The 13,470-nt window shown below is 40.6% G+C and overlaps 1 protein-coding gene across 2 annotated transcripts in view; it reads left to right on the forward strand.

Moving 5' to 3' along the window:
• plekhh1 (pleckstrin homology domain containing, family H (with MyTH4 domain) member 1) overlaps positions 1-13,470 on the forward strand; it is a 61,954-nt gene that overhangs the window by 20,312 nt on the left and 28,172 nt on the right. For both annotated transcript variants that reach the window (XM_066694131.1, XM_066694132.1), the window contains exons 3-8: positions 6,252-6,314; positions 8,126-8,275; positions 8,627-8,710; positions 9,526-9,607; positions 10,543-10,710; positions 10,999-11,924. In XM_066694131.1, the coding sequence (XP_066550228.1) occupies positions 6,252-6,314; positions 8,126-8,275; positions 8,627-8,710; positions 9,526-9,607; positions 10,543-10,710; positions 10,999-11,924 (1,473 nt within the window). The remainder of the gene's footprint in view (positions 1-6,251; positions 6,315-8,125; positions 8,276-8,626; positions 8,711-9,525; positions 9,608-10,542; positions 10,711-10,998; positions 11,925-13,470) is intronic.

The following is a 13,470-nucleotide window of genomic DNA, read 5'->3' on the forward strand; positions in this document are numbered from 1 at the left end:
CCAGAAATGTGGGAATTCCCATGCCCATGTTATCACACTAAATTAAATCTTCTGGAGCTACAGAATTTCAGTTGTCCATTCCTGCTATGGGTTTCAAGGTGCTCTTTACCTAATAACTGCACAGTGCAGTTATTGTTTAGGGTGGTGTGCGGTGAGTTTCTGCTATGACAGCCTCGGTGTTAAAACCAAACAGACTCCCCTCCACTCAAACTCAGGACTTTCCATGTTAAGCCCAGCCCACCGTGTTGCAAAGATAAATCTTTCTGGAAACATTGTCATGTAATGTTTTCTCCCCCAGCAGTAGATCAAGGCTGATGTCTGCACATATTGCATGAATATTTAATTAATTAATTTAAAATGTATAAAACAAGGTGCAAAACCAACTGTGTGAACAAGGGTGTGGATCCTAAATTATGAAGCGAGAGGAGTGCATCATAATCTTTTAGAATGAGCTGGGTTTAAATTATCACTTATATTTTTGCAGTTTTTTCCATATGAATCCAGATGGGCTGCACAGTCTGATTACACACTGGCTGGAATCACAATCTGGTAGCACAGATCTTGGTGCACAGAGCTTAAACAGGAATGAATCAGAACAGAGTCTTGAAAAATTACAGCATTTTATATTAGCCTTGTCCTTAACCTTGTCGTGTTGTGGTCACAAAAATGCGCCTCTATTCTGATTGGTTACAGAAGTTAGCTGACGCACTGAGTCCACACGCAAGGACCTGACGCTGAATCTGCATCAATTAGACTAGGACCTTAGCCGGAAAATTGTCGGCAACGTTTTGCCGGCAATAACCCATTCACACAGACCTTGCCGGCAACAAAATGTCTGCAAATTGCTGGATAATTACCTATCCAGTCTATTTTTAAATGTTCCCAAGTTTTCATCTTCAACCACATCGCTGGGGAGTTTGTTCCAGATTGTGACAACTCTCTGTGTGAAGTGTCTCCTGTTTTCTGTCTTGAATGCCTTTAAGCCCAGTTTTCATTTGTGTCCCCAGGTGCGTGTGTCCCTGCAGATCTGGAAAAGCTCCTCTGGATTGATGTGGTCGATGCCTTTCATGATTTTGAAGATTTGAATCAAGTCCCCATGTAGTCTTCTCTGTTCCAGGGTGAAAAGGTTGAGCTCACTGCAGGAGTGTCGCAAATGGGTGAAAAGGGGAAATAATTATCCCGGCTTGACAGGGGCCCACTGTTGTGGGTTAACATAACTAAATAGTGTTAATCTGTAAACTGAATTAAATTTGTGAAGAAATCACTAATGAATATACACTTTCTCTAAATAAATTGGTGCATACCTCCGCCTACCCCCATTCTCCCTATGGTAAATGGTTGTACCAAGTCGCATATGCGGTCCTGCACAACTGCAGGTTCAGGCCAAAGGGGAAACGATATTGTAGCACTGAAAGATGAAGAGAGCAAACTGCCCTTGCAACTGGTGGCTGACAAAATGACACTACCAAAAGTAAAATCTGGTGCCAAAAAAAAAGAAAGAAAGGAGGCAGAATGTTGGCAAATGATGGTTGACACAATTTTCCTCACTAAACAAACTACTAGTTCTAGGTATGACAAAATCTATGTGATTAGCAGCTACAGTTTTCTCTAGCAGTTACTGTTTGCTACTTGTGCATTGCGCAGAGGGCTATCCTCGAAAATAGGCTTTGTTACCTTTTGCGGTGGTATTTCTCTGTGATTTATTTTTTGCTATTAAGTAGGAGAAACAGAAGGATTTACAAGTTGCCATAGACAGACACAGGGCAGTACAGGTGAGAGGCAGCCATCTTGTTGTGTTCCTAGTTTCAGTCAGTCTTAGCATTCATGATTTTGTTTTAACTGCCTTAATTGAAGTTAATCTTGTCTGTAGTTTTCCTTAATTGAAGTCAATTCAGTACAGCTGCTGAGCTGGTGAAAGTAAATAGGTTGAAGGAAAGGTGATTTAGTCAAGGAGTAGCAGGATTTCAGTTAAGTGAGTTGTGCCAGGTGGATACAGTTGGAGCCAGTTAGATGTAAATTGGGGACAGGTAGACAAAAGGGTACTTAAAGCTGCTGTTGAGCTGCACTGTTTTTTGGTGCCAAAAAAAGTCAAGCAGTTGATCAGGGGACATAAAACCAAGAGCCCCAAAAAATAAATAAATAACTTGCAAATTTTAGAAGCCACTACAGGTTAAACACTACAGCTAAATATTACAGATTACATGTGGCCACTACAGATTAACTCATCTAAGAAGGTTTCATTTGTGAACGTTGTCAGCATGTTGAAATCCTAGAGATTGCACTGTATTAGTGATATGGAAGAATTAGTCAGTCAGCCCACTAGAAAGATGATGTGCATGCCCAAAATTTGCAGTGTTGAGACCTTAGAGCAGGAAAGTGTACAGAACTGCTGGGTTACAGTAGGGTGTAACCGGAGAAAAGGGCACTCGCAACCCTTAGGGACATGCCAAGAGCTTATATAGGGCTTCAGTTGTGGGCCAACACCTGGCAGATGAAATTCAATGTGGACAAGTGCAAGGTATTACATGCAGGTAACAAAAATGTCCACTATAATTACACTATGGGAGGAATAGAACTAGATGAAGTATTACATGAGAAAGACCTAGGAGTCTACGTGGACTCCTCACTTTCTCCATCCAAACAATGTGGGGAAGCAATAAAAAAGGCAAACAGAATGTTAGGTTATATTGTCAAAAGTGTAGAATTGAGAATAAGGGCAGTAATGTTCAGACTGTACAATGCACTAGTTAGACCTCATCTGGATACTGTGTACAGTTCTGGGCTCCACACTTCAAGAAAGATATTGCTGCTCTAGAGGCAGTTCAGAGGAGAGCAACCAGACTTATTCCAGGTCTGAAGGGAATGTCCTACTGAGAGAGTGAGGGAACTAAACCTTTTCACCCTGGAACAGAGGAGACTACGTGGGGACTTGATTCAAGTCTTCAAAATCATGAAAGGCATTGACCACATCAAACCAGAGGAGCTTTTCCAGATCAGCAGGGACACATAGACCCAGGAACACAAATGTAAACTGGGCTTCAAGGCATTCAAGACAAAACAGGAGACACTTCTTCACAAAGAGTCGTCACAATCTGGAACAAACTCCCCAGCGATGTGGTTGAAGCTGAAAATTTCGGAACATTTAAAATCAGACTGGATAGGATCCTTGGATCACTTAGTTATTAATGGACACCAAATGAGCATGATGTGTCAAGTGGCCTCCTCTTGTTTGTAAACTTTCTTATGTTCTTATGTTCTAAATCCCCTTCTACTGCCTCACTTTTTAATTTTTTATTCTGTCACTGTCATAGTTTATGCTTAGTTTCAAAACATCGGTCAATTTCCAGCTTTCTCTTTGAGAAACTGAGGTTTTGGACACTAAAAAGAGGTAAATAGATATTTAATATTACGTCTTATCTAAATACTGATGAAGTTTCATGATTAAATGATTTGACAGTAGTTATTTAACCAGCGGAATCTCCCAGTCAAACCAGCAAGCCAACAGATGTGCGACAATTGCCGTTAATTCTGTCTCGATTAAACTATCCCAGGTACATTGAAGTTCAATTCTTTCACCTCAGATAATATTTCAAATGTTTATAGATATTTCAAATTGTGTTTTCATTGCAAACTTCAGTTTTATGTGATGAATGATTATAGATTTTTGTAACTGAAGTCTATTACCAACCTATATTAAGAACAATATACTAGTTTCAATTTATTAATTAAATTAACTTACTTAGCTTAGTTTATGGAATAACCTTGATAGGGCGCTTTCGAAGTATATATGATAATAGCAAATGACACGGCAAATGAGGATCATCTTATAGTACCAATGTCGATATTAAGTGAGGAGGCCCAGACATCCAATCTTTCAGGGGACCCAGAATTCCTTGCGATGCCCCTGGTTCCCTTTTTCTGCTATGCAAAGATATCCCACTTGTCATTGGGCCCTGGTCTTCTTTCTTCTCAGTCAGGGCAGAGTTTAATTTTGCTGTCTTGGAGTCAAATCGCTGAACCAATATACTCTGTCCGCACAAGTAATGAGTTTTAAACATGAGGTTAACAATCCCCACCGACCTCCCACTCTTAAACCCTGATACCTTTTAGGATCCTTTGTCCAGAAGAGCACGGTGGTTTCTTGCACTGACAAAAATAAATATGGCACATAGGCCGAGCTCCTCAGCGTGTCAGTAATAAATCACTGCGCAAACTGGAACTGAAATGGCCTTCCTGAAAGGCAACTGTAAAGCTCTTAATTTGCGTTCCTCTTTGGTGTGGAGTGACCCATCTGCTCTGTGTAGTCGCAGGCCTTGTCAAAAAGGCAGGAGATGGATACACACACCCTGCTTTTTACAGGAAATCTCGGCTGTAGAGGCTAGGATTGACAGCTAACCTGTTGGAGGCTGGGACAGACCAGATCTCAAACATGCATGGATCACTTCTAATGACAACTGGAGGACAACCCCAGTTTTTGGTGTGGAATACTAGATACACTGCTTATCTCTACAGGAATTGACATCCTGTATTTTACATCTAGTATGGCTATTATATGTATTATATATTCTATTAATTATGCTTTTTTTTATTATGCATTTAAATTGTATTAGTGCTCAAATAATATTCTGCCCACTTATGTGTTTTATTAACAAAAACACCTCCTTGTACCAAGTATATATGTATATCACTGCATTAAAGTATCATTAGCGACACCAATAGGTGATCTTTCATTATATCTAAATAGAATTGCATCCCTAGTAACTGGAACAGCAGTGCTGATGTGTTTAATTTAATTTGAATATCTGTGCATCATTGATCATTGAAGCTTAAACTTGAGGATGGGCATGTATTATAATCAAAGGGCAATAAATCCAATTCAGATACCTTGAGTTTTTTTTTTTTTCCATTGCTGGTGTGGGAGATTCCTCCCCACTTGAGAGAGGGGCTATTCTTGGTTGTGGCTAAGGGACGGAGTAGTGTGAGAGGCCTGCTTGTGTGTTTATTTAGCCAGCCCTGGGAGTACTGAAGCAGGGAGATAGGGGTCCGTTAAGTGACCCATGGAATTGCCAAGAACTCTCTGTAACAAAAAACCCTTTGAGGGGGAGGGTAGGTTGCCAGAGGTTACTTATATATATATTTTTTTGCCAACTTACCGTCTTTGTTCTTAACAAGCCCTGTCATTCTCTAGGCCTCCATTTCTCTCGGAAATCGCTGTGAAACACAATTTTCCTTTCTCGAAAGTCAGCCACAGTTCTCCTGCCCCCACCGGATATTTGTTGTTCTGACTCTCTCTCGCCAACTCGTACACCAGGTTCAGACAGTGATGTGAAAGAGACAGGGTGGCCTAGCGTGTAAAGATTAGGACTTTGAGGCAGTCTGATTTTTGCCGAGCTGGTTCCTTTGTCTAAGACTCAACTTCTCTTGGTCTTGTAATTGGATTCCAACTTGTTCCTCAATGGAGAAACTTAAGCTCTGGATCCTGTTATAGCAGACAATGTAAAAGAAGATTGTGCTGTAGTTTCACACTGAAGTGGAATATTAGTTTCCCTTTGTAGAATTAGTTTGTTAAAGATTACTTTGCCTCTAATAAATTAATTTCACATAAATTGCAGCAAATCTTGTTGATTAGCAGAAGATTACTAGAACCTACTAGAAGGTTACAAGACATGAATGAGCATGTTGACAGTAGAGAATGGTGATGTAAGAGAAGAGACCTCAATTTACAATAAATTACCCAATTTATTGTTGTTGTTGTTGTTATTATTATTATTATTATTATTATTATTATTATTATTATTATTATTATTATTATTATTCTTCTCCTGATCCATAACAAATGTAAGGTTAGATTATGTAAGGACATCTTAACAAAACAAAAAAGAAAAATAGTAAGTACAGAAGCACAATGTAAAATACTGCCTTAATAATATACTGTCCTGTTTCACAAAACATCACATTATCAGGCTCCTCTTACAATAATTGTAGAAACACATCAGCCCATACCAAAGCATTGAGATTCATTTGCCAGAGACTTTCAGTGTTTTGTCATGTCGTGCAGTGCTACATGTCTGGGTTTTTCTGGATGAAGCAAGCATGTCCTAATTGGGAATGAAATGTGTGCTTTTGTTGGAGCGATCTTGAGAGCGAAAAACACGTTACGCTGGGGGAAAACGTGCATGAAGAAATCGGCTTGTGTTTTTCCGCTTGTCGTCTTGTCTTGCCAACCCCTCTGCTGTTTTCTCTCCCCAAAGATGCAAGAGCTGGAACAGAGAGTCACTGAAGCGGACCAGCGGGCAGAAAGTGCAGAGAAGCAGGTAGGCCTCCTTTCCTCCTGTTAGGAGACTCTTTACTCATTTACAGTAATGGAGTAGCAGTACATTTTGCATTCAGTCTTGGGGCTAGGCAAATTTAAAGATTGACCTACCTGCAAATAACAAAGCACCAATCTGTACCATGTTGCATTTTCATTAGTGTAGTAATTCATTAAAGTATATTAAACCATGCTAGCATACACCTAATTTAGCAGGTAGTTCGGTGTTTTGATTTCAGACTAGACTAGATCTTAGTTCTGTTGCGGGTGCTAGTCAATCCAGTCCGAAATGTCATGAAAAACATAAATAATTGAAATCCAAAGTGTGTTTTACACATGCTCTGCAAAGTGTATAAAAGATCGGGTAAAAAGTTATCATCTCTGAAATTGTATTCGGGACTAATTGTACGCTCAGTTTGTGTGCTTAATGAGCAACACAGTAGATACTGTACAAAACTGTGAGGTAGACTCGAGTCTAATATCCGCCAGGGATGTTTTAAAGGCAGTCATTCTTGCACTAACGCTTTTGACCACAAAGCCTAAAGAGCTTTCAACTTCCAACATTAAAGGCCTGACCTGAAAGCGTCTCTCTGTGATCAAATCTCTCTACAATGTAGGTCATGCACAGTTTAAATGCTGAAGTTGAACTTTAACGCTTTAACGCATTCATGATTCCCTTCCCTTGAAGAATCTAATTCTGTCTCTGAAAGCATACATCTGTTGGTACATGTTGGCTAAAGGTGGTGTACTGTATTATATGTATTTATTTATATGCATGAGTCTCTTTAGGGTTCTGATCCTATGCAGGCTAAAGCTCTCTGGGTAAAAACTCTACAGACTATACATTTTACATGTCCCCTCCTTGCCAGATCCAGATGGTGTAAATTAGAAAAAATAACAACCCCGTTCCTTGCAAATCAAGGCTTAAGATAGTCTTTCCAGCTGTCAGTCTTAATTCATACGTTTAGGTCTGTACAAATCTGGGAAAAGCTTCCTGGCTTTGATTTCATATCAAAACAGCACTTTTTCAGCTGGGCCTTTATGGTTGTTTAAAGAAGGAAGGATAAGAAAGCTAAACTTTGCATCTTAATCCAATTCCACCTTTGATTAAAAACAACTGCTTGGGAAACTCAACTCAGAATGTATTCTTTAACCTTCTTGTTGAACTTTGCCAAATTATTTTTCTGCACTTTGTGTTCTGGTGAAAGAAATGCAAAGATTTTATATCCATAAACAACTCTGCAGTAAATCATAGGAAACCGTCTTTTCCCTCAGTATACTGTTGTAGCAAACTAGATAAGAACATGACAACATAAGAATGCTTACAAATTGTTTGCCTGATTTGGCTCATGTTCACTGTGTTTACCAGTAGCTTAGTGATGCAAGGACCTTATCAAAGCAGAATCCCACTGAATCCGTTTCCACAACAAGTTATTTTTTATCATAGGGTTGGGTTTGAGTTCTGTGCTTCTGAGAGGAGTCCTACAAAACTTCAGTATCTTGACTTGTTGATAACAATAATAATATAAATGAGATATTTTGGCACGCATACATTTGTACAGAAAATATTTCTAATACATTTATACTATTCATGTAAAAGCAATAAAAAGTGTTCAGATTTACTTGTATAAGAACTGGTAAATGTTGCTGGCAGTTTTGTGTTTGGCAATTAAAACTTGGACCTGCTTTAGCAATGCACTACTTTTGTTTAATGTTGAGTGTACACAATTTCCTAACATGACTAATTCACTGTGAAAACAGTCAATTTTGTCCTTCTGCAAGGTCAAGTTACAAGGTCATGGCTTACGCTTGCAGGTTCAAGTTATGGAAGAAAAGTTGAAGTCCGCAAATGTAAAGCCCAGCGAATCAGAGAACTCCTTGTACAAGAGATTCCAAGAGCTGACCAATCAGGCACAAGAAAAGGATACAGTGAATAAGAGTCTGGCATTACAGCTGGAGAAGCAGGTGAAAATCTCTTTTTCACACCCTTTCTTTCTTTTTTGTAGTTGTTTTGGGGTAGAGGGAGAAGAGCAATTGTTATTTTTAATTAGCAAAGGTAAAGGTAATTTTCTTGTCCAAAAAACCCCCAGCGAAGACAGTATTTTTGTAAATGCAATGCTTTCATAGTCAATATAACTAATCAGGCATTCATTTCCAGAGCTTTGTCATTTTTTAATTCATATTATGTTTTTATTTCATTTTTTGTTTATAATTTGCTTTGAATTAATTGTTTATTTGATCTAAAAGAGTGAAACACAGAATGAAACTCAGATAAACCTTTTAATTTACCTTATGATATATTTTCTTGTTCTTCAGAATCTGCTGAGAGCACAGGAGGCAAAGATCATTGAAGAGAAGGCAGCAAAAATTAAAGAGTGGGTAACATTTAAGTTAAGAGAGGTAAGCATCTCTTGACCATTGTGCTCTTGATACTGTAGGTGCCAGTAAATAAATTATAAATAATGTATAAATAAATCACTTCTTATACCAACTAGTAAATATATAATCCCCATAAATTACTATATCACAAATTCTACACTTCCTTTTCCATTATAACAATATTGCTTGCCGTTAGTGACCATTACTTTACCTGTTTCAACAATCTGACAGATATTCACATGGTAGTCAGATAGTTACTGTGAGCCTTGTAAATGCACAAGGTGTTACTGGGATATTAACATTTCCATATACTGTATCTTTAAGATTAATGAGCTAGCTGTTAGGGAGGTGTTTTGTGAATTCCTCTTTTCACTGAACACTTAAAATGTCAGGCAAGCAGATCAAGTCTGAAAAACAATGGATTTTTGAAAAGAATTCAACATTTTTACTGTAACGTATTATCCTGTGGGGCTCCTGTGATCAAACTTCAAGGTGTCTCAACAGAAGTATTTGTTATAAAGATCACCTAATTCCTGCACCCCTCCCCCTTCTACATGCTTGCTTATTAGGGGTACTAAGAGCTCATCTCAATGGATTATCTTGGAAAGTGTGCCTCTTGCTTTCTCTACAGTCCTGGGCAGGTTTTCATTTTTGTATGGTGATGTCATGATAATGAATGAATACATTGGATCAATCAAATGTTTTTTTCTTCCTCTGCTTTGTTTCTTTAGCTTAATCTGGGCTTTTCCAGGGAAGAAACATATTTTATCCCCCGGGCTTACTTAATTGTTGCTTAAACCTGATTTATTTATTTATTATATGTATTATTTTTCTAGCTGGAAATTGAGAACCATCAGCTGAAGATTGCTAACCTAAAACAGGCCGAACAGATTTTGGTTCTGCAAGACAAACTGCAAGGTAAACAAATAGTGTAAACACAAAATCTCAATGCAAATGTAAGAAAGATGGGAAAGGTGTTAGAAGCACCATAAAAACACCATTTTACTGTTAGTGCCTGTTGCAGAATTGCCAAAATGGGTTATGTGGCTCTCAGTAGTTAATGTCACCTTATATATATTATATATGTATATACATTATATATTATATATATGTCTTACTACGTTTTTTTCTTCACAAAAGGAAAAACAATCTCCTCATGTCGCACAAAGTCAATATGCGCATTGGAACTGTCTACAGAAATTATTTGTTTTGCAGCTTGAAAAATGTGTGCATACGCAAGGATCTAAAACAGTTTTCCAATCTGCTCTATGAGCCCAGAGGGCTGGTTCTGGTTTCCATTCTCTCTGAGCTCTTATTTAGTTAAACTAATTGTTTGGTCATAATTTACAATAAACGGTGCAACTCCCGAACTAATTAATGTATGAATACCACAGGAAAAACCTATGAATGCCCCAAGCTCTTCTTCTGAGTTCTGCTGTTGATCACATTTAAAACCGAAAAGGGTACCGGTTAGTGCTTATACATCAACATCGGAACAAGTTTACTAGGTCTTAGGCTGTATTTGTTAGAATAACTCTTAATTAAGTTTGGACTAGCGTGCTAGTGGGCCAGTTTGGACTTGCATGTGAAGACCCCTGTTGTGGCTGAAAGTTGATCCTGATCAAATTGCAGTGTAAACACAACACCACTGATCCTGATCAAATGTACCGATGCATTTGATCCGGATCAGAAATAGCAATGTAAAAGCACCTACTACATGCTCGATTGTAGCTCTCAAGGACTGAAGCTGAAGATCGGTGTATAAATCATTATCAGAAAAATTGTAAATCTGGTAGGGGAGTGAGTGCGTTGAGATTGGCCTATAATACAGTCCCATGCTTGTTTCTGTACAGTGCTTCTAGAAGGCCCAATGTCTCTGGAAGGCTCTGTCTCCCCCTCTGCTGACACTCCATCTGGTCTTGTTGGCCACTCCAGCCCCTTGTACCCCCCCAGCAGCCCTGCTTTGGAGGAAGGCCGCAGACAGCCACCCAGCCGCTTCCTGCCTTCTCCCAACACACAAGGTAGCAAGTGCACCCTGAAATCACACCTTGCTTTATAATAATTTTGACCAGCAAGGATCTGTTAAATAAAATATATATATGGATTAGGGCTGTGTAATTGTGAAGGGTAAATCTGTGCTGTGAGTAATAATAAATAAAAGTATCAAGAAGGGACACAGCCTTTTGTAGAGTCTGTTAAAATAAGACGTTTTACGTGTTCTTTGTTGCTTATGCTTGATAAATAATACAGACGGATGTTTATATGTTAAACGAGAGTGTGCTGATTGTATTGACTACTTGCCACTTTAGATGGAAAAAAGAAGGGGACAGAAGTGCCCGAATGCCTGCCGCACTGCTCCTCTCCCTCTCCCACCCTGCTGGGGTCCCCTTCCCGGGACAAAGTGGAGTTCCTTCCTCTCTCCCCCTGCTCTGGCCGGAGGCAGGAGCCAGGAGAGAGAGTCCAGAGCCCCACAGTCACAGCAGATCCTCCATCTCCAACAAAGACTAAAGATGGCCATGCCTCCAGCCCCAGGCAACAGACTCACTGTGTGTGCACCCCGCTGGGCTTCAACGACAGTTCCGCTGGGGGGTGTGGGCCAGATTTGCCGGCTGGGATGCCCTCTGAGAAGCCGCGTCTTCTTGAGGCGGGGGGGGGCGGCCACTCCCAGCTGGAGAAGAGAGCTGCATTGCACGGCTTGGAGAGAGATCACTCCTCAGACGAGCTGAACAGCAAGTTCCGATCGCAGCGCCTCCGGTCTTCCTCGTCCTCCAGCGAAGCCAACGTCCCCAGCCCCCTGGACACCCCGGCCCTCATCCCCAAACACTCCACACTTCCCCTGGCCCCCTCCCACCAGCTTACCTTCCCTTCCTCTACCACCCCCTCAGGCACCAGCATGACTTTGCCCAAGGTGCGCACTCCCCTCACCCCCAGGGACAGCATCCAGTTGGCCAAAAAACACTACAGCCAACCCCAACCTGGCTCCGACAAGCTCCATCACATCAACGTCAACATTGACATCAGCTCCTTCAAGCCCATCGCTCCCCCTATCCAAGAGCCCCTGCAGGTGGAGGAGACAGACATTGATGAGGTTCCGGACAAGATGGACATTGAGGAGTATACCGAGAGCTTAATGGAAGACAGGGTCTCCTTCATCCCCCTCCCAGAAGAGCTGGAGTTCTTCGATACTGATATTCTCAAGCCGCCCACTCCTCCTTTGCACAGGTTCCCCTCTTGGGTAAGAACTGATGGATGTGTTGTTCTGCTGAATTCTCACCTCATAATCTTCTGCAATAACATTTAAATCCAACTCTTGTTTTATCCTTTGTTTGTTCACATGGTTGTATTCGAAAGTATTCACAGTCTTTGTATAAGACCATTATTTATCGAGTTGATTACATGTTGACTGTTAAACTAGACTTACACTCACCTAAAGTATTATTAGGAACACCATACTAATACTGTGTTTGACCCCCGTTCGCCTTCAGAACTGCCTTAATTCTACGTGGCATTGATTCAACAAGGTGCTGAAAGCATTCTTTAGAAATGTTGGCCCATATTGATAGGATAGCATCTTGCAGTTGATGGAGATTTGTGGGATGCACATCCAGGGCACGAAGCTCCCGTTCCACCACATCCCAAAGATGCTCTATTGGGTTGAGATCTGGTGACTGTGGGGGCCAGTTTAGTACAGTGAACTCATTGTCATGTTCAAGAAACCAATTTGAAATGATTCGACCTTTGTGACATGGTGCATTATCCTGCTGGAAGTAGCCATCAGAGGATGGGTACATGGTGGTCATAAAGGGATGGACATGGTCAGAAACAATGCTCAGGTAGGCCGTGGCATTTAAACGATGCCCAATTGGCACTAAGGGGCCTAAAGTGTGCCAAGAAAACATCCCCCACACCATTACACCACCACCACCAGCCTGCACAGTGGTAACAAGGCATGATGGATCCATGTTCTCATTCTGTTTACGCCAAATTCTGACTCTACCATCTGAATGTCTCAACAGAAATCGAGACTCATCAGACCAGGCAACATTTTTCCAGTCTTCAACTGTCCAATTTTGGTGAGCTTGTGCAAATTGTAGCCTCTTTTTTTTTGTAGTGGAGATGAGTGGTACCCGATGGGGTCTTCTGCTGTTGTAGCCCATCCGCCTCAAGGTTGTATGTGTTGTGGCTTCACAAATGCTTTGCTGCATACCTCGGTTGTAACGAGTGGTTATTTCAGTCAAAGTTGCTCTTCTATCGGCTTGAATCAGTCGGCCCATTCTCCTCTGACCTCTAGCATCAACAAGGCATTTTCGCCCACAGGACTGCCGCATACTGGATGTTTTTCCCTTTTCACACCATTCTTTGTAAACCCTAGAAATGGTTGTGCGTGAAAATCCCAGTAACTGAGCAGATTGTGAAATACTCAGACCGGACCGTCTGGCACCAACAACCATGCCACGCTCAAAATTGCTTAAATCACCTTTCTTTCCCATTCAGACATTCAGTTTGGAGTTCAGGAGATTGTCTTGACCAGGACCACAGCCCTAAATGCATTGAAGCAACTGCCATGTGATTAGTTGGTTAGATAATTGCATTAATGAGAAATTGAACAGGTGTTCCTAATAATCCTTTAGGTGAGTGTATAATATAGATAAATAAATAAATAACACATGAAGAAATAAATTCAGTCAATAAAGGAGTGGTTGTGCTTTTGACAGATTAATCTCTGGGATTAATTGAGCAACACAGTAAGTCTCAGTTTGTGTGGTCTTGCGCTACCTGGA

The sequence above is a fragment of the Amia ocellicauda genome, chromosome 21 (assembly GCF_036373705.1).
Source record: "Amia ocellicauda isolate fAmiCal2 chromosome 21, fAmiCal2.hap1, whole genome shotgun sequence".
Lineage (NCBI taxonomy): Eukaryota > Metazoa > Chordata > Actinopteri > Amiiformes > Amiidae > Amia > Amia ocellicauda.